Here is a 21,480-nt window from a genome sequence, read left to right as displayed (position 1 = left end):
CCTCCGAGGGCCATTGTGAGGAATGAATGAGTCGTGTATGGGGCACCCAGCCCTGCACGCAATGGTGCCAAATAAATGCTGGTTCCCACACACCACTGCGTCTCTCTGGCCATGCCTTTGCCCAGACTGCTCCGCTTTCCGGGACACCTTTCCCCGCCGCTGCCCAAGTGCATGCCCAATGCTCCACAGAAAGTGAACCAGGTGTGGCGCTGTCCTTGAGACAGGGGTGAGGGGGAGCGGGTTGGGAGACTCTGGAGAGGGTCAGAGGCTTCCAGGAAGTAGTGGTGCGTGAAGCAAACAGAATGAGTGAGGTGATGTGAGTACTGGGGTGGGGCAGGAGGAATTCCAAGCCTCCAGTCCTAGGAGCAGACCAAGAAGCTGGGTATGGCTCTGCCCATTCCACAGTTGCAAAACCCGAGGCTGAGAGGACATAAATGACCCAGGAGGGCACAGCAGGTCAGAACCCAGGGCACAGGATCTTCAGCCAAAACACAGGGTTGACATTTACAAGCTGTGTGCTCTTAGGCAAGTAACCTCACCTCTCTGAGCCTGGTTACTACTCCTGAAATCAGATGTGATAATAAGGACCTCAAAGGACCATTAGAAGGATTAAGGAAGCGGAGGCTCTGGGCAGAGCCCCCGGCAAGAGCGCACGATCCCCTGTTTCTGTTTGGAGACCATTCCTCCACAGTTGACAACCGGGTCATAAAAAAATAAATGTGCCTCGGGCCAAAGCCCGGAAGGTAACAGCCAGAAGCCAACTGCTGGGAGGCAAAGATTATTATTATTATCACTGCTGCTGGGCACTTTTAAAAAAAAAAAAATCAGGCTACGTTGCAAAAAAATAAATTACAGAGAAGAAGAGAATAATATGAAAGCTTTGTGATTTCAAATGGGTCCTGGTGCCCTGACTGATCTCAAATAAGTTCCATTTAAAAGCTGAAAGTGGCAGGCAGCAAGGGCACAGTGCAGGGACCAGGGGGTGGACACTGACAGCGAGCGGAGGCGCCACCGAGGGCCGGCACCACCCGCGGGTCTCGGCGCTTTCCCCCCTGAGCACCTGCTCCAGCTGACTGCCCCCCTTCCCCCTGCACCTCATCCTGTACTCTTCACCTGCACCGTTTGAGGTCTCTCCACCTTCACCTTTGCATCAGGTGCTCCCTGGAGCAGGAATGCTGGCCTCAGTGCACCTGCCCGGCTTCCCTCTCACCTCCTCTGGGCAGCCTTCCTTGATATGCCTCTACCGCTGCAGCCTGGTCTCAGCCCACACACACCTCTATTCAAGCACCTATCATTCTGGCTTCGAATGATCTGCAATATGGCCGTGGCAGCCCCCACCTGCCTCCTAACATATGGGCTCCTTGTGCCTGAGACCCAGCTGAGTTATCTCTCTGTGCCAGTGCCTGGGATGTAACGAGATCAGTAAATATCCATTGAGGAGTGAATGTCAATGAGCTGCCGGTTACTGTCCCTGAATGAGAGTCATTGATGCCGAGGTTGAGTTTGTCCACCTACTGAGCCAGGCCCACGGCGCTGCTAATCCCATATTCAAGGACCCCAGAGGCCAGGCTGGCTGAGGAAGGAGAGCCTCACACTCGCGAATTCCCTCCTCTGGGGTACTCTGTGCCTCCCAGCGAACGACCCCAGCTCCCAGGATGCAGGCAATGGAGCCGAAGAAACATACAAGGTCTCCACAGCCTATGCCTTTAAAGACACGGCGGGCTAAATTCAAGTGTAATTAATGCATCTCTGCTACCCCGGCAGGAAAATTGAGAAAAGTGTAGCCAAGTTGCGGTGAGTGGGGTCCGCTCGTTCATTTATTCACTCAACAAACATTTGTGGAGCACTTGCTGTGTGCCTGGCTCAGCGTTAGGCCTTGTGAAATATATGAGCAGTGAACAGGACACAGAAGACCCTCGTCTTCTTGGACCTTAGGGTGGTAGGCAGATCGGTAATAAGCAAACAAAGAGTGTCAAAGACAATGAGAGATTGTTATCGAGACCACACACACACACACACACACCCATTAAAAGGAGGTCTCTCCCTGGACAGAGGACTGGGAAGCTGGGGACACTCACGCTGGCACGAAAGCCCAGGATAGATGCACAAAGGTGTTTATCATCTCCTTATTAAGAGCTACCAAAAGAGTTGAGAACCTTTTCAGTAAATGGACAACATTCGGGAAACAGTTCGGGGAATCATGACTCCACTCTGAACATCTGGTCATGAAAAGCATTGTTCGTGAAAGTGTTAATGACCTCCAGTTTGTTACGAACTGTATAAAATATTCATAGAAGACAGACTGAGCCAGGCAGGTGCCCCTAAAAATAATGTCGTATTAAAAATGTAGACCAAGGGGGCGCCTGGGTGGCTCAGTCGGTTAAGCATCTGACTTCAGCTCAGGCCATGATCTCACAGTTCATGAGTTCAAGCCCCGAGTCAGGCTCTCTGCTGTCAGCATAGAGCCCAGTTGGGATTATCTCTCCCTCTCTCTCTGCCCATCCCCCACTTTTCTCTCTCTGTCTCTCAAAACTAAATAAACATTAAAAAAATTTAATACACACACACACATACACCAGGGAATAGACATAAGGCCAATGAGATAAAAAAAACATGGGGTGTACTGCCAAGAAGCATGGATTGGGGGGCTCGCGGGCCACTGAGGCCTTGCCCCCCCCAACTGGTCCAGCGCTGCCATACAAGGTAACAGTGAAGAATGCCAATAGATCATAATCATAAAAGCTAAGAGTCTGAGCACTTGGTAGGCTGTATCTCATTTAACCTGGGAGCCAGGGGGAGTATCAGCATCCCAGTTTACCAGTGAGGAAACTGAGGCCCACGGAAATGGAGTCACCTTCCATAAGGCCACCCGACGGCTGCTGGGGTTCGCACCTGGATTTGTCAGACTCCAGAACCCATTTCTTAACCGTTGTCGTCAATGAATTCTCAGGGGACAACGAAAGCGACGGTTACAGATAAAGTCGAAGCATGACTGATCAGAGTCAGCAGGACTGGCGAGGAGGAGGAAGAAGAAGGCTCGGCCAGGGATGAATTGGGCTGTAGAACTGCCAGGTGAAAGGCAGGACATATAGTTCAACTGGAATCTCTGATGGACGATGGGTACTGTTCTAGTATAAGTACATTTCCCTACAATGCCTGGCGGAGCAGGGATGCTGGACTCACTACCTCTGCCCATCCTCACTGGGCACTCTCTGGGCTCACCTCCTCTAGGCAGCCCTCTCTGATACAACCCCAACCCTCCAGGCCTGCCCACACAGTATTTGGGGCAGAATTATACTAAACAAATTATTATACTTTTATCTGAAATTCAGACTTCACTGAACAACCTGTGGGTTGTTTTTTTTTTTTTTTTTTTTAGGTTTCACTGAGTTCTAACGACAGATAAAAATTACATCTTGTTAGGTGTGCAATGTGATGATTTGATAGAAGCACGTTCTGAAATGATGGCCGCAATGAAGTTAATTAATGCAGCCATCACTCCACGTAGTTACCGTTCTTTGCGTGTGGTGAGAACACGTAAGATCCACTCTCCTAAGAAATCTGACGCACACAGCAAACACTGTCTTTAACTACAGTCACCTTGCTGTACATTGGGTCCGTTTTGAGATACAGAAGTTCTAGGCATCCTGCATTTCTATTAGCTCCGTCTGGCAGCTTTGGGAGCTTGTATGTAGCAACTCCCATGCTTGGGGGGGCTTCCCGACCACCACGTTCCCTTACGGAGGCAGTCCCGGGACCACCCAACCCCAGAGAACTCGCCCAGGCTGGTATGGAGGACTGGTGACTTTTCAGACTTTATTTTTGCTCTTAGCACACTGAGAAAACCTTCCCTGGATACCTGCCAGGTAGCAGGGAGAGAACAAAGGCTTCCCCTACCCGTTCCCACAAATCAACCGGACTAAAAAAAAAAAAACAAAAACACCCCCCAGAAACACACAAAAGAAGAAAACTACTTCAAAAGCCTCCCTGACACGGATTCCCCGCTGTGACCCATTCTCGTGTGCGGACTGTTAACAAAAATTCAGGCTGGGGAGAGCTCACAGGGACCCCGCTGGGGCCCTTCTCCTCCAAAACAACAACCTTCTTGCAGACTCCCATGGATCCACTTGGCCAGATTTCATTTAAACAGATGGGAAGACGCAGGGCTGGATGAGACTCTCATCCTGTGCTGTCACGGCCAAGGGCTGGGATCCTAATAGTCCCCAGTCACGGGGGATGAAAGAAAGCCATGCCGCGGGTGCCCACCAGTGACACGGGGTGTCAGAGGCCCCCAGAACGTAAAGGTGGAATCACCGTGCGGCTCCTGAGTGGTTCACGGAGCTACGCATCCAGCTCTTGATCTCGGCTCAGGTCACGATCTCATGGTTCCTGAGTTCTGGCCCCGCATCCGTCTCTGCACTGACAGCACAAAGCCTGCTTGGGATTCTCTCTCTCCCTGTCTCTGCCCCTCCCCTCATCTCTCTCTCTCCCCCCCCCCCCCAAAAAAAATAAATCAACTTAAAAAAAAAAAAAACAAAGAGGGAGTAGCCGTATCATCTTACTCCTACTGGAGAAATAAACTCTATGTCACTGGTTCTTAGAGCGGAGGCGCGGTCCCTGGACCAGCAGCATCAACATCACCTGGGAGCTTCTGAGGAATGCAGACTCCCAGGCCCTGCCCCAGACCTGCTGAATCAGCAGCTCTGTGGAGGGTCCCTAGCAGTGTGTGTGTGTGTGTGTGTGTGTGAACAGCTTTATCAAGATATAATTGACAAAGAATAAACTATTCCTCTTTAAAAGGTACAGAGGCACCTCGGGGGCGCCCTGGTGGCTCAGTCATTTGAGCGACCGACTTCGGCTCAGGTCATGATATCGTGGTTTGTGGGTTCAAGCCCCACATCAGGTTCTGTGCCGACAGCTCAGAACCTGGAGCCTGCTTCAGATTCTGTCTCTCTCTCTCTCTCTCTCTCTCTCTGCCCCTCCCCCACCCATTCTCTGTCCGTCTGTCTCTCAAAAATAAGTAAACGTTAAAACTTTTTTAAATAAAAATTAAAAAATAAATAAACTTGATAAGCTTTGATGTGTACGCATATGAAGCTATTGCCACAATGAAGACAACATCCACACCACGGTCCAGAAGTTTCCTTTTATAAATCCTCTCTCCCCTCCTCCTGCCCACACCCAATGCCCAGGCAACCATTGCCCTGTTTTCTGCCACTGTGGGTTAGTTTGCAATTCCTAGAGGGTCATATACGTGGGCTCATACAGTTAGTCTCTCTTTCATCTGAGAGCTTTCACTCAGCGTAATGATTTTGAGAGCCCTCGCCCCCTTGGATACGCCAGCCTCTCGTTCACTTTCACGGCTATTACGCCACCTTTGTGGTACTCCACACCCATGCCCCTGTTATTACAAATGAAACTATGAACCGTCACGTAAACACCTTTGTCTGCACATGCACCTTTATTTTCCTGCATCAATAGCCCAGAGTAGACTAGCGTATTATAGAGAAGGTGAAACTGTTTTCCCAACCGGGTGTGCTGTCTCACATCCCCACCAGCCGGGTGTGAGAGCTCCAGCGGCCCCAGTTCTCACCAGCACTTGGTGTGACCAATCTTTTCAACTGCAGATAAGTCAGTGATTGTGTAGTGTCAGGGTGCTGTGGTTTTACTTGGAATTTCTTTAATGATGTGGAGCATGTTTTCGTGTGCGTTATTGACCATGCACGTGTCTTCTTTGGCAAAGTGTATGTTGGAATCTTTTGCCCGCCTTCTTTGTCAGGTTGCATTTATGAGTTTAGAGAGTCATCTATATAGTCTGGATTCAAAACTTCATCAGATAGGTGATTTGAAAATATTTTTTCTCCAGTCTGTGGCTTGTATTTTCATATTAACGGTGCCTTTCAAAGAGCGGAAGTTCTTGGGGCACCTGGGTGGCTCAGTCGATTAAGCGTCCAAATCTTGATTTTGGCTCAGGTCATGATCTCACGGTTCCTGGGTTCGAGCCCCACATCGGGCTCTACGCTGACAGTAAGGAGCCTGCTTGGGATTCTCTCTCCTTCTGTCTCTGCCCCTCCCCTGCTCACACCCTCTCTCTCTCTCTCTCTCAAAAGAAATAAATAAACCTTTTTTTAGAAAAGCAGAAGTTTTTAATTTTGATGAAATACAATTTCTCTATTTGTCCTCTTATAACCTGTGCATTTGGTGTCACATCTGAAAAACCTTCACCTAAAACAAAGTTGGAGAAATTTTCCCCTTGTTTTCTTGTAGAAATGTCATGGTTTTAGGTTTTACATTTGGGCCTATACTCCATTCTTTGTTAATTTCTGTCTGGTGTGAGGCTGTCGATTGCAATTCATTCTGGACCTGAAGATACCCCATAATTCCAGCACTCTTTCTTTCCCGGACCATATCTTTGTTGAAAGGCTTGGGTGTGGAAATCATCGACCCTCCCTTACATGGTGAACTCCTATTCATTCCTCAAAACCCAGTCAAATGTCACCCTAGCTAGGAAGCCTTCTCTGTCTGAGACCAAGTAGCTCTTTCAACTGTCCTTTGTGCCCACGGCATCTTGTGCAACCCCTGCCATATTTATATCCCACATGACTGCGTTAATGCCCATATCGTCTTCCTGATGGAGTAAAACCCCACGGATGGAGGCCATAAGCCCAGCACTTAATGCAGGCCTGGCACGGGAGCTGGTGGTGGGTGTAGTGGGGTGGGGAGTGACTCAGAAAGCAATTGGTGAGGTATAAACAAAAGAATAAAAGAGTAAACAAACAAGCAAACACCTGGCCTTTTTGAAGTGGACTCCATCTCTCAAAGTCTGCTCACAGACCACGTCTTCCGGGAACGCCACCCCTGACCGCACCTACCCACGTGAATCACCAATAATACGGCCTGAGATCACGTGTCTAGTAAATATCAGGGCCAGGATTTGAGGCAAGAGCCCACACTCTTACCTCTCTGCGTCCCACCTCCTGCTTCCCTTTATGTGTGCGAGTCTCAGACACCCTACAAGCCCAGGCCCGCCCCCATGGCCAGTCCTTGCCAGCCAGCAACCCCACTGGTAAAGGAGAAGAGTTGCACAGGGAACCCTGCATCACCCTCGCATCCTCTGTCCCCTGGTCACATCCACACACAGCCCAGAAGGACCTTCTCCTTACCTTAGGCCACACGCCCATGCCGAAGGAGCTGCTGTCTGCCGTCTGGTGTAGATATAGCTCTGTCCTGGAAGCAGAGAAGGGACAGAAGTAAGGGAAGGACCGCCCACATCAGCGACCTGGCGGAGCGAGTGGACATCGTGACACAGGGCTCCACCCCGTGGCCCAGACGGTCCCATTGCCGGCCCCAGGCCCATTTCTGGAATATCCCTCACTCACTGCCCGTCCGTGGCTCTTTCCTAAGTGTTTTCTGGCACAAAGAATCACAAACTAAACCCAGGGGAGTGGGTCTGCCTCCAGATTTTCTGCTAATCGGCTGTGTGAACTCGCTCCTGGGTAATATTACAACAGTCGGTCTGAATGAGTCCTTGCCGTCTGCTGAGGTCTCTGTCACTCACCTGAGATCCAGGTCTAACCCAGCCAGCATCTGGGAGAAAACCTCAAAGTTGCCTTCCCCTTCTGGCTGTCGGGCCACATGGCTCTTCTCCAAGAGCATCGTCTGCAATGGGAGTGGACGGGACACGGTCAGCCGGGTGGCCAGCTACCCAGAGGGCCTGTTGGGGTGTCCCCCACCCCGATGCACTCTTTGGGGCCACGGCTCAGGTCCACGCTCTGCCAGACACGTCCGCATCGAAACTGCTCATTTATCTCGCTGATCCAGAGCCCATCCAGGGACCCAAGTAACGCGACAGACTCATTCCGATGAAAGCATCCGAAGGTAATCACAATCAACCAGAGCCACTCTCCAACATATTCTTATTTAACACAAGTTTACTAAGCTGCCCCAAGCGGTGATTGATGGTAGAATTGCAGGGCTGGGACAGAAGAGGGACTTTTGGGCACCGAGGAGTTTTCCTGGAGCCTGGACATCATCCCGGCTCAATGTACAAACGACCCTTCTAACAACCTAGTCCTATTTTCTGCCTAAACAGCCTGCTTGAGGTTCAGGGAATCGGCACGGGTGATTGTGGAGATAGGAACAAACAAGCCATGTGTTGGTTACACGCGGACGTTCGCGGAAGGCCGGCGAGCGTCTGTTTGATTTCAGCCTACGCTTTTAACACCCAGCTAATGAGCGGCTGAGGTATGTATTTACTCATGAATAGTTCATCCCCATGACATTCCGAGGCGCAGACAGGCTGGCGATGGTCCGGGGTGCTGAGTGCGTCGGGGAGGAGGTGACCACCGCCGGGGGAGCCACAACCACTTAGACACGTTCCAGGGTCGCGGGGGGGTATGTGGCCTCTGCTGAGTGGGCCTGGGGACGCTGCAGCACGTCCTCCCAGAGCACTCACCTGGAGCTGAGCGGCCGTGACTTTCCCCGTGGCATTGAAATCGAGCGACATCACCATGGCAAACCGGCTGGCATTGCAGCTATGGCCGGTGGGCACAGAGCCAAAAGCCCGGAGGACGGTGAAGGTAGCTCGGATCTTCTCCACTGTTGGGGGGCACGGGGCAGCGAGTCATCCATGGCCCTGGAGCTGCCACCCCCACCTCTCACAGGACCACCTTCCCCACTGGCACCTGCACTGGTCCAAGCCCATCTGTTCCCAACACCCCCAGCAGGGTCCCCGCCACCCCCACCCCCAACTCAGCACTAGACCACACACATTTCACTGCTGCCCTGGCTGTGTACTGCAAGCAGAGTGCAGGGGGAAGAAGACTGAGTCAAGAAGACTGAGTCAAGACACAGGGCCGGGATAGCTACAGTCCAGTGACAGGGGCCTCCAGGGCCTGATGAAGGAAGGCAGGGCCTTAACATTCTCAGACCTGCTCTGAGGGAGCTCACAGAGTAGCCACAGCCTTGAAAAGCCCTGCATTCTCGCCACAATTATTTCTTAGGCACCTACTATGCGCCAGGCACTGTGCTAGGTACTGGATACAGCCTTTCCTGACTCCCACCCTCAAGTACACGCACTCACGGCAGAGCTACATTTGGGGAGAGCCAAGACTGGTGCCTCTCCCCGCTGTATCCCCAGGCCCTCCCAGGGGTTAGGTGGAGAGTAGGTGATCAATAAAGCTCTAGAATAACCCCAGCAAAGCAGCAGCACACACGGTGGTTAAGGGAATTTGAACATGGGCTCTGCCTTTGCTAGTTAGCTCATTTGGGGCAAATCAGTTAACCTCTCATAGGGGCTATGTATTGCCCCCAAGAGGGCAAAAGCTGATTCTTGTGGGTAGGGGGGATTTTGTTTTCTTATGTATAAAGCACAGATGTGCATAAACTGCATGAAGAGATCATGGTATATCTATGGCAGTAAAATTTCACAGTAGGGGACGATTGGGGGGTGGGGGATGTCTGAGAAAGCTCCTTAGGTGTGCAAAAGTGGAAGAAGCATTAAGAACACGGGCCCAGGGGTTATAGCTCCAAAGCCAGACTGTCTGGGTTGGACTCTCAGCTCTAGGATGTTTTAGTTGTGTGGCCTAGGACAAGCGAGTTAACCTGAGTCTTAATGTCCTCATCTATAACGTTTGAATAATAATACCTACCTTAAAGAACTGTTTTAAATAATAAATGAGTTAATATGCTTGGAATAGGGCTCAGCATGTAAGTCCTCAGCAAATGTTTACTATGGTTATTATTATTATTATTAATTGGCATGTTTTAAAGCCTAGTTCAAACATCATTTCCTTTTTTTTTAAAGTTTTTTAAGTCTTATTTATTTATCTTGAGGGCGGTGGGGAAGAGCATGAGCAGGAGAGGGGCAGGGAGAAAGAGGAAGGGAGAGAATCCCAAGCCTGCTCTGCTCCGTAAGCATGGACGGAGTCCGAGGCAGGGCTTGAACTCATGAGTGGCGAGATCATGACCTGAGCTGAAATCAAGAGTCGGACGTTTAACCGACTGAGCCACCCAGGCAGACATCACGTCTTCAAGGAAGCCCCCGAACTCCTCTCCTCTGAGCTCCCCGTGACTCTCTCCTAACCAGCTCTGCCAGCCCTTTGTGCAGAGCACTGGAGTTTGGCACATATGTGAAGTTCAGTTTCCCTTCTGGCTGTCGACTCCTCATGAGCATAGGCCCTGCCCTTCTGTCTTTACCTACTGGGTCCTCTGTACGGTGCAGCAGGTTGTGCACCGCACAAGGACACCATGTCGAAGGGACATGCTGTTTACATCATACAATTACAGGTTTGTATATCTGTTAGGACAATTTCCCAGAACATGGCGGTCAAGGGTATGGTTCTGACAATGTCAGTGCATGATGATTGCTCTGCAGGCAGCTGTGGATGTCTTGAGGAAGGAGTACCTTTTTCTAACTTGCACAGAGGCATGCAATGAACTATGGGTGGCCCTGTCTAGAAAGAAGCAAGCACAGAGTCTGCACATGGGTGCTCAGTGAATGCTAGCTGAATGGGTATAAGGAGGAGCAACACAGCGTCCCCTCCAACTCTCCCCACCCTCCCCCACAGCCCGCCCCCAACACATGCCACCTGGAGACCACTGTACCTGAGACCCTGCCATCCACACTGCCTGCCATCGCCACCAGGTGCTCCAGGACCTGCTCGCAACAGGTGGTCTTCCCAGCACCGCTGCGCCCTAGGGCCACGATGCTCTGGTCTCTCCGCTGGCTCAGCAGCGCCCAGTATGCCTGCTGGGCCAGGGAGCCAACGTGAGCTGGCAGGCCATCCCGGCGGCGCCTGGGCACCTGCAGGAAGACGATCCTCGACATCGGTCTTCCCACCCCAGCCGGGGCCCAGGGAGCACCCCAAGGCGGTGTCCCACCCCAGCCTCGAGCCCAGCCCACCCCTGCCTGTCATCCTACCCCAACCTTATCAGACAAGTCGAATTTTACTGGGAAAAGCCCAGCCCTGGGGTCTACTCCTGCCCCTGGCTCACCGTGAGCCCTTGGACAGCCTCCGAGTCTAGTCTGAACCTGGGTCTCCTCTTTAACCCCTAGGAGGCTTGTGTTAGCTCATTATTGGATAGTACTTGCCCGGAATGAGGCAGCTGGACAGACTGGCAAGATTGATCAGTGATGTCCGCCATGGAAACATAACGAAGCACGGGGTAGATGGTGGTACATATGCCATGCATTGGCCATGACAGTTTTAGGTTATATACCTGAGGACTTCCACTCCATTCATCCATTCATTTATTCTTCATTCAATACACAAAAATATTATTGCGGGCACAGCGCTACACAAAACAGATAAAGGGAATCCCTACCAACCGTGAGGAGATACAATTGTATACATATTAGATGGCTAAAAACAGGTTTTAAATTTTTGTAACACTCACTACCAAGGTCTGGTGAAGGCACAGAGTGACTGGAATGCCCATGCAATGCTGGTAAGAAGGACAAATGACACAGTCACTCTGGGAAACAGTGAGAGGTGCATTCATCATACAACCTGGCAATCCCATTCTTAGGTATTTACCCAAGAGAAATGAGCCGTTATGTCCACACACACACACACACAAAAGACAACCTTCAATGTCACTGGTCCTATTAAATATATATTCAAAGTCATCGAAAACTAGAAACAACCCAAATGCCTTGTAACTAGTGAACGAAGGTAAACAAACATCGTGGTTTTAGCACTGAAGGTCCCATATCCCGGGAAACCCCCCTAACTGGGAAAACTGGGACAACTGGTCACCCTATTGAATGGATAAACCAGGGCACACATACAATAACAAATGGCCAATCGCTGCTGTAATAGGGGTGAATGTCGAACGAATGCATCGTGGCAAGTGGAAGAAGCCGATTCAAAGGTTACCTGCCGTATGATTCCAATTACGTGACTTTTTCAGAAAAGGCCAAAGTATAGGGACAAAAAGAACAGATCAGTGGCTGCCAAGGGCAGGACCCGGGAGGCGGGCGGGGTGACAACCAAGGTTCCAGAGAACTTCTAGGGGGCAATGGCATGGGAACAGTCCTGTAACTGACGGTGGAGGGTGTTGCATAACGGCACGCGTTTGTCAGAAACTTACAGGACTGTCCGCTAAAAGGGGTGAATCGAACCGACTGCAAATCATACCTTAATAACTCTGCCTTAAAACAGCCCTGCCTACGGAGTTGAGCCTGCTTTCTGTTGCGAAGAGACAGATGAGAAACAAACGAAAGAATGAAACTATCGGGAGACATTTTAAAGCCTGAATGAGATCACCAAGGAAGGGGGTATTTAAAGAGGAGGGAAGAGGTATGGGGGGACAGGGCAATTGCCTTGGAGAGGTCAGGGAGACCCACAAAGGAGGCTGAGGAGGAGAGGCCAGTGGGACAGACGGAAAAGCAGGACAGGGGAGTCCTGGGAGCATTTGCAGGAGGAGCTTGGCCACACCAAACGCTATACTGAGGGTCAAGTCAGGGGAAATCAGAGACTTGAACATTTGGCAAATGAGTTTGGCAGCGTGGAAACCACCAGTGACCTTGACGAAAGTCTGCTTAGCGTGGCTTTGGGGTAGAAGGGAGGAGGGCACCTGGAGACAGAGTGGTCAGTGGAGGGGCACCAAGGTGGGCAGGGCAGCCGGCCCGGCCAGATGAGGACATCCAAATGTCCTGGAATGATAAGCAGGCGACGACTGGGCCCAGAAAGGCCCCACCTGCCCTCTTCCGTGCCTTAGCAGGGCCAGGGGCACAAACCTCAGAATGGCGGCTTTTCCCCCACCCTGCACCTCCCGCCTGGGGCTCAGGGCCGCCCTTCCTGCCCGAGACATCCCACAACAATAATGAATCCCTGTCCTGACGCAAAACACAAGGTTCCAGGGCTCAGGAGGACCCCAAAGCTGGCCAAAGTGGGACCAGCCCCCACGCTGGCTGGACACAGCCTTAGGGCATGCAGCAGAGACAGAGGGTCCTGGGGTCTGAGCCCTGGAGCCACCTCCCACTCTGGGAACACTGAGGTCCAGGGGACAGGCCGTCCCATCTGTCAATCTCCCCAGCGGGCCGGAAGGGAAAAGGGGAATCCTTCAAACCCAGGCCCCTGTGCACACATACAGGTGCATGCGTGCACACATGCCTTGCTTGTACGCACACACGCGTGCTCACGGGCACACGCACCCAAGAGTCGCAGAGGCCCCAGCGACTCAGAGCTGTACCCGTCTATACCCCACACATTCACACCCGTGCTCACAGCCACGCAGACCTGCACCCCCAGGCGCACACCCAGCTCCCAGCCGCCGCCAGGTGGGCCAGACTCCCAGTGAGAGAGGCCCCCAGCCCGGCCCCAGGTCCCACCAAGTCCGGCTTCAAGATGCCATCGCAGGTCTATGCTCCCACCTGGTGGCCATTTGAGGAGCCAGACGTGACTCAGCCAAAGCGTGTAGAAGGTGGTTTTGGGTTTGGGTGTGGGAAGCTGGATGCTTTGAGGGGTTACAGGGGGCTTGGGGGATCACCTCACTCAAATTCTTTGTTACAGGGCGTATTCCAGCTCCTGGACATCCCAGGCTCTGCAACGGATGCCTCGATCCAGGATGGCCGGTGAGAAGCCGGCCTTACTTTGGGAGTCTGTGCTAAATCTCCCTCCCCGGGGGCTTTGAAGGAACAAGACGAGTGACCCGGCATCTTCGAAGGCTCAGCGGCCTTGGGCTGCAGTAGCCCGAACGTAGCCCTCACAGCAAGGGAGGGGCGAGTGCAGGTGCCCTTATGGACAGCCAGGTCGGGCAGGAAACAACGGGGGAGGGGTGTGTCCTGGAGAAGAGAAGTCTTAGAGGCAGACTCAGAGCCACTGTCCCTTTCTAAATGGACCTTAGCCTCATTTGGGGGCTACGGATGGGTTTGCCCCATGGTACTCCAGAGGGCGAGATGCAGCTTTTCATCCCCAATTGGCAGACGAGAAGGCTGAGGCCAGAGAGGTGTCGTGGTCTTTCCAAGGCACTGGAGGGGCATCGGCAGCGGCTCCAAAGGCCTGCGACTTCCCCAGTCCTCCCAGCAGCACCTCCGTCAGGCCTCCCTGCCTCCTCTTTTGCCCGCTTTCCCCTATCCACCCAGCAGCCCAGGGGAGCCCTTTCCAGCACACGTCAGACCATCTCACCCCTCTGCCGAAGATCCCCCGAAGCTGGCATCATGCTCAGAGCAACAGCCGGGAACATCATGACCACATAGAAGACCTGCTGCGACCCAGACCCCACTTGTCCTGGCCTCCTCACTGTCTCCTCCTCCACACCAGCTGCTCTCCCCACTGTTATCTTTATTACTGGGGGCCTGTCTTCCCCCTCGAGAACAGAACGCCCGCCGGGGCAGGCTTATCGGTCTTCCTCCCTGCTCTTTCCTCCATGCGGGGCATAGAGGAGACCCTCTTGTCAGTATCTCAATCAATGGGACCAATGAATGGGATCAAAGAGAGAATCCGGCTCAAACGGCTCAGTCGTGGCTGCAGGGCCCGCCACCAGGTGGCGCTGAGAGATCTCCTTTGCTTTGACTGTCTTGACACAAACTGGCCATTTCCACACTTGGCAGGGAAAAAAAATTAAACAAACAACAGAAGGGAGGCTTCTGTTTCCCGAGGTATGTGGGTGTCTGGGACTCTCGAGTAGGCAGTATGGGGTTCAGAGCACAGAAAGGCTGGTGGCCTGGGTTTTACCCCCGCTCTCCCCCTTGCTGAACACAAGGGCTGGCCCAGAACATCTCATCTGTAAAACGGGGCTAGGAGAGGGCCCGACCTTTCCAGGTGGGTGTGAGCATTAGTTGAGATGATATGTAAGGTGCTGGAAGCAGTGGCTGGTGCAGAAATGATATTTGCTCAATATCTTCTCATTATTATTGTGTGTAACACCCCTGTTATTTCTATCCATGACTCAAGGTTCCCCTCGATGGAGGGGGGAATCACGTGGTCCTCGATGCCCCGTGATGTCCACAGTACCCCAGACCTTTTTATCTGGCAGGATGCTACTCACAGACAGGTTTGCAGGGGGCTTTGGCTGCCCTGCTCTCCCCTGAGAGGCAGAGGGGACGCGCCCCCTGCACGGCTAGCACATATTCCCATGGTCCCCCTCACCTTGCCTGCAGAGGGCACCGGGGGCCTCCGGGGCTGGAGGGCGATCAGGTCCGGCCCGGTGAAGGTGTGGGGCAGCTGAGCCTGGTAGCGGTGCAGAAGCGTGTTCAGGACACTTGATTCGTTGACACTGACCAGGGAGGCCAGGTCCTCAGCCTGGTCCAGCTCGGGGGGGTTGGCCTGTGAAGCATCACACAAAGTGTCCTCTGCCCTCCTGGGCCTCCATACCAGCATCACCACCCATACGCACACACGCACACACACACACACACACACACAGCCCCGGTGACCCTCTTCTGGGAGAGCTATTTGCCACAGACCAGGACAGAACACAAAGACTCTGGAGAGAGAGAAACAAATCCGTATAAAACTCGTTTGCCCTTTGCACAGCCTGAGAGCCACCTGTCTCTCTCTCTCTCTCTCTCTCTCTCTCTCTCTCTCTTTAGTTAATTTATTTGGAGAGAGAGAGAGAGAGAGAGAAGAGGGGAGGAGCAGAAAGAGAGGGAGGGAGAGAATCCCAAGCAGGCTCCATGACGTCAGCACAGAGCCCGACACAGGGCTCGATCTCATGAACCGTGAGATCATGACCTGAGCCGAAACCAAGAGTCGCTTTGACGCTTGACTGACTGAGCCACCCAGTCGCCCCTGCCACCTGTCTCTTCACACCGGTCCTCCCTCCTGAACTCACTGCCCCAGGAGGGGACAGATTCCTGAGACGGACACAGCAAGATTCAGAGAGCCTTCTCAAACACTATGAGAAGGATGGTGTTCTAGAGTGGCTGTTGCCTCCTCTCTGGGTCTTGCCAGGGAGCTCTGCATGTGTTCTGTGACCCTCGGGGGTAAAGGCCAATGGCCAAACAGCCCCATTTCTCTGGCAGCCCATTGTGCACTGATCCCTTGGAAATATGCCCAAACTCTTCCAGAAGCGAGGAATGATTGCAGCTTCTCCTTGGGACGTCCCTTCTAAAAGCCTTCCTACCATTCTTTCCAGCCTCAAAGAGTTTTTAGGGCCTACTGCTCTGGGGTTTGGGCCAAGCCTGAGCTCTCTTGTGGGTCAACCTTTTTGTCAAGGACACGAGCCCACCGCAATAATACCCCAAACAATAGTCCACCGAAACCTCGGCTACAGTTGATGACAAGCTGCAAATTTGGCCCTGAATTCCCTGGCAGCCAGGGTGAAAAGGGAAACCCGCCCTGTGACATGATCTGCAATGTCCATAAAATGAAAAGCGGTCACGTTCTTGGATCAGGCAGAACTCCCAGTTCTGACAAACATGTTTGTGAATGTGCCTGTGTCAAGAGAACCCCGAGAGGGAGAAATGACCTCCTGACGATACACCTCCAGCAGAGCAGTGAGTTCCAAGATGGCCTTCCTTACAACTCCCTCCAGGGCATCAAGCCAAAGAAGTCTGTGCAGTCAAGTGCAAGGAAATCTCTTGCAGGGGTGGGGAAAGACGGTGTGCGGCATGCGGGGAGAGAGACGGAGGGCTTACCCTATGAACACACTCCTCGTCCACCTCAGTCACGGTTTTGTCAGCATCGATGCAAACTCGCACCCTTCCTGCCGGCAGGTCAGCTGTTCCCTCATCCGGCTTCAGGACAGTTGCTGATGACAGCCCCGAGAGAAAGAGAGAGAGAGAGAGACCCAGAATCTGAAGCTGAGCTGTCAGAAGAGTCCAACGTGGGGCTCGAACCCATGCACCGTGAGATCGTGATTTGAGCCAAAGTCGGACGCTTAACCAAATGAGCCACCCACGTGCCCCATGGACGCGGCATGCCCCTCACCCTTCCCTCCAGACTCTGATCTGGCAAATACGGCCAGCAACAGAGGGGGCGCAGGAAGAAAAGACTTAGACCCTCCCAGATGGGCTAACACCCCTAATTACCAAGAGTAAATCCATCCTTCTGAACCAGCCACACTTTCTCTGCCTCGTACCATCTGTCCTCAGGAGCCTGAGAGCAAAGATCACATGAATCAGGTGACCAAGGGGACGCTGCCCTCCCTCTGCCCCCACCACCCCCACCCCACCCCCTTGTCCGGAGTGAACCCTTCACATGGGAGTTTCTCATGGTGTGATCTGGGCCCACTGAAGTCAGAATTTCCCCCAAGGGAGGGCAAGTGGGGTGGCGATTATTTACAGGCAGATGCCTCGGCCCCACCCCTGGCCCCTGGAATGGAACCGCTAAGGCGGGGCCCGGGAATCTGCATTCTGAGCAATCTGCTATTTACGCAGCCCCGAGTTTGAGAACTCTGTGAGTAAGCTCAGCCATGACAGGACATCTCCGTCTTGGGACCTCCGTCATGCCGTGGAGACTCTTACCCCGGGATCGGTGCAGTGGGGGCCCCAAGATCCCTACGCAACAAGGAGGATGCCCCCAGGGGCAACTCTTGCCCATCCTCCCCACCTCGGAAGGCTCCCTCCTGCCCCTCCCCCACTCCGGGGTCTGGAGCCCCTCACCTGATCCAAGTCTCTGCTCTGTCCTCCTTTGCTCCCCTCCGGCAGGGCCGGCCCCTCTTCACCCTCCTTCCGATCCTGAGAACTGTCTGCATGGCCCTCCAGAGCAGGTGGTCTGGCCATTTCCAGCTCCGTCTCCAGGGTCTCTGTCGCATCATCCACTCCCGCACGGGGCTCCCGGGCATTCTGTCCTCTGCTCTCTGGCCGGCCCTCCTTCCCAGCCGCCGCTGGGTTCTCCCTGCATGCACCCACCTCCTTGGGGGTTTCACAGCCCTTCTCTCTCTCCCCCCCGGCTCTACCTGCCTCCCCGGGCTCACTCTGAGGCCGCCCTTTCTCTCCTACCTTGGCCTGGGGCTCCCCTGCCTTCTCTGTCCTTCTCAGAGGCTGGCCTGCTTTCTCCACCCCTCCGGGAGCTCCCCCCACCTTCCCGGGCTTCCCCTGAACCTTGCTCATCTTCTCTGCCTTGACCTGAGGCTCCTCTGTCTTCTCTGCCTTACTCAGCAGCGAACCTTCTTTATCTTTCTTACTCCGGGGACCATCCCATTTGCTCCTGCTGCCCAGGGAGACTCCCCACTTTCTCACCTGGATCTGGGCCCCAGCGGGCTTGCCGTTGCCCCCCCGAATCCTTGGGGAGGTTTCCCTTTGCCATCTTGTTCGGGGGGTCCCCTGCCCCTTTCTCTGCTGTAGCTGACCGTCCCCCTTCGCCTGGCCCCTCTCTGCCCTGGAGTTCACCCCCTTTCAGCCCTTTGGTCTGGGGGTCCCTGCCCCCTTTCCCCACCACGCCTTGCGTTCCTGGGTCCACAACGCCCTCAGTCTGGGTCTTCTCAGCCTTCGGGGCTGCGTCCTTAGTGCCATGAGTCCCTGGAGTCCCCCCCTTCTGTTCCCCTCCAGGGTCTGTGGCTGGGGGTGGGGTCTTACAGGTGGGGGCATCACAGGGCGGGGTCCTCTGCTCCGGCTTGGCTGAGTCCGGGTCCAGCTTGGCCACCATCAGCAGCACGTCACCCCTCCTCACACCTCTCTTGAAGGGCAGGGGTTTTCTGGCTGGGGTCCCACTGGGACCCGGCTCCTGGGGCTTCTCACCATTGATGCTGGTCATCAGCACGGGATCTGTGGGGCCGGCCTCCTGGCTCTCCTTGCCCGGAATGTTTGAGTTCTGCGGAGAGCCTGACTGGCTGCCTTGGGGGATTTGCTGGTTTCCAGATTTGGTGCCACTGTTGGACTTGCCCTTGGGTTGGCCAGCAGAAGTTTCTGGGGTCTAGGAGAGAGGCCACAGCCACACTTAGCTGCTCGCTGACCAGACAGCCTTGTCCCTCAGTCACTCACTCACTCCTCACTCATGCACCCAGCCATTCACCCATCCAGAGACCCCCAGGCACCGACGGGACACAGGACTGGATAGGCCCTGTGCCAGGCAGTGAACTGAACCCCAACACCCTGGACCTTGGCCCAGCACCTCAAAACAAAGCGACGGAGTGGAAAGAGTCGACTTTGGAGCCTGACAGACCCAAGTTCAGCTTCTCACTCTGCCATTCGCCAGCTGTGTGGCCTTGGGTAAATTGCTTCCCCTCTCTGAGCCTATTTCCTTAACAATAAAATGAGTTTCGGGGTGCCTGGGTGGCTCAGTCGGTTAAGCGTCCAACTTCGGCTCAGGTCATGATCTCGCGGTCTGTGAGTTCGAGCCCCGTGTCGGGCTCTGTGCTGACAGCTCAGAGCCCAGAGCCTGTTTCAGATTCTGTGTCTTCCTCTGTCTCTGACCCTCCCCTGTTCAAGCTCTGTCTCTCTCTGTCTCAAAAATAAATAAACGTTAAAAAAATGTTTAAAAAAAAAACAACAGTAAAATGAGTTTCATAATGGCCTACGTCACAGGGCGAGCGTTAAGGTTCGTGATAATGCACAGAAACTGAGCCCTGTGCAGAATTCGTCCTTGGTAACAGTAGCTCCCTCTGCTGTCATTGGTATTTTTGCTGTGTCGCTGTTATTATTACTATTATTTGTGCCTTGAGTCTTCCTGCTGGGCCAAGGAGAGGGAAGGGGGCTTGGGGACTAGAGCAGAGGAACTGTTCTAGTCTTGGCTGGAATGCTTTCCAGCTGGGTGACGGTGAACGACACCACCTAACCTCTCTGAGCCTCGGTTTTCCCTCCATGCAAGGCCAGGGTCACCTGACCATCCAGAGTTTTGGTGGAGTGAGATGTGGAAAAGCGCTTTGGAAGTGGCAGAGAGCTGAACAGAGTTGTTGCGACTTTTGCCGTCCGGATGCACTCCCCATGCCAGGTGAGAGCCCTGGCATGTCCCCCACGGTCCTCCCCCCAGACCCTGCCCCCCTCGGCGGTCCTCCCCCCACCCCTACTCCCCGCCGAAGTCCTCCCAGCCCACCTACCCCCCACCCCACCCCCTCGCCTGGCCTGGACATCTGATCTCCGAAGCCCCCTGCAGGCTCCTCTCCCAGGCTCTTCTGCTGCCTTGTGGCCTCAGCCCCACCCAGAGTTTTGTCCTCAAAGCAACCTGGCTGTGGCCTGAACTGCTCACAGGGCCACTTGGGCCGCTGCCTCTACAGAAAGAGAGCTGGAGGGTGCAGGTGGGAGGTCCATCCTGATGCCTGGCTTCACCCCCTGCCCAGGTCTGGGTTCTGCATCTGGGACCATGTTGGCCACCTCCCCACACACCTGGGCCCAGGACTCAGTTTCTCACCCTCCTCTTGCACCCAAACCAGCCCCCAGATCATGTTGATTCCACCTGCCTGGCATCACACTTTTGTCTCCCTTCCCAAGCCCGGGTCTGCGTTCATCTGGGCCATGGTCACAGTCCCCGAACTGGTGGCCTTTGAATCTGCTGCCACAGTCATTTGAAACTTGATCAAAAGATTTTGGCAGTGGCCCCCAGCCTATGGGAAAGTCATTCCCTACCATCACCTGCCATTCAAAGCCCTCAATGAGGAGTCACCACCCTCCATTCTGGCCTTATAGTCCCTGTGTGTCCCCATGCCTGAGCCATGCAGGGGCATCTCTTACCACATCTGATGCTTCTCTGCTTCCATGCTTCTGTTCACATCAGCTTGCTGCCCGGAATGTTCTTTCCCCCTCTTCACTTGCCGATGCTGTACTCATCTTTCTATACCCAGCTCAAATGCCACCCCTCTGCAAATCTGTGCCTGCAGGCCTCGCTCAGAACCTGTCTCACGAACCCCTGAGGTCCCAGGGCACTGTGCAGGTGCACCATCAGCAGCAACGGCCACATTCTGCACCCCAGTCTGGCTTTGACTTGTGTCTCTGCCCCGTTTCAGGTGGTGGAGGCCTCAAGGGCACGGTCTCCATGGCTTTGTCACGATGATGATGATGATGGTAATAATAATAACCATCATGCACAGATCACTTTGCAGTGGGTCCTACAGGACCATCACACCCTACTTAACCCTCGTAAGAACCCACCGAAGTAGGTTCTGAACTCTGCCCCCATTCTACAGATAAAGAAGTGAACACAAGGCTATCAGGTGGCCTGAGAGACAAAGCCAGAATGGAAAGTCATACAGGCCTCTGAGAGTCTAAAGTCAGTGCCCTTAATTGAAGCATAGTCACAGCCTTACTTGTCCCCAGGACTCACTAGAATCTCCTGGGAGCTTTTTTCTTTTTCTTTCTTTCTTTTTTTTTTTTTTTACTTTTATTTATTTTTGAGAGGCAGGGAGAGACAGAGTGCAAGCAGGGGAGGGGCAGAGAGAGAAGGAGACACAGAATCCAGAGCAGGGTCCAGGCTCTGAGCCGTCAGCACAGAGCCCGACGCGGGGCTCCACAATCCTTGAGATCATGACCTGAGCCGAAGTCAGACGTTTCACCGACTGAGCCACCCAGGCGCCCCTAGAATCTCCTGGGAGCCTTAAGAAAACAGTGATTCTGGGGTGCCTAGGTGGCTTAGTCAGTTGAGCATCTGACTCTTGATT

General features: G+C 53.6%; 1 protein-coding gene across 1 annotated transcript in view; it reads right to left on the bottom strand.

Annotated features, from left to right (window-relative positions):
* Nucleotides 1–21,480, bottom strand: part of MYO18B (myosin XVIIIB) — a 240,850-nt gene that overhangs the window by 215,964 nt on the left and 3,406 nt on the right. The window contains 9 exon segments of the mRNA XM_049619573.1: nt 7,164–7,227; nt 7,559–7,659; nt 8,456–8,598; nt 10,606–10,804; nt 15,096–15,272; nt 16,586–16,698; nt 16,979–17,045; nt 17,552–18,157; nt 18,159–18,803. Of these exon segments, the coding sequence (XP_049475530.1) occupies nt 7,164–7,227; nt 7,559–7,659; nt 8,456–8,598; nt 10,606–10,804; nt 15,096–15,272; nt 16,586–16,698; nt 16,979–17,045; nt 17,552–18,157; nt 18,159–18,803 (2,115 nt within the window).

This window comes from Panthera uncia (genome assembly GCF_023721935.1).
Source record: "Panthera uncia isolate 11264 chromosome D3 unlocalized genomic scaffold, Puncia_PCG_1.0 HiC_scaffold_8, whole genome shotgun sequence".
Classification (NCBI taxonomy): Eukaryota; Metazoa; Chordata; class Mammalia; order Carnivora; family Felidae; genus Panthera; species Panthera uncia.
This window is presented reverse-complemented; position numbering and strand designations above follow the sequence as displayed.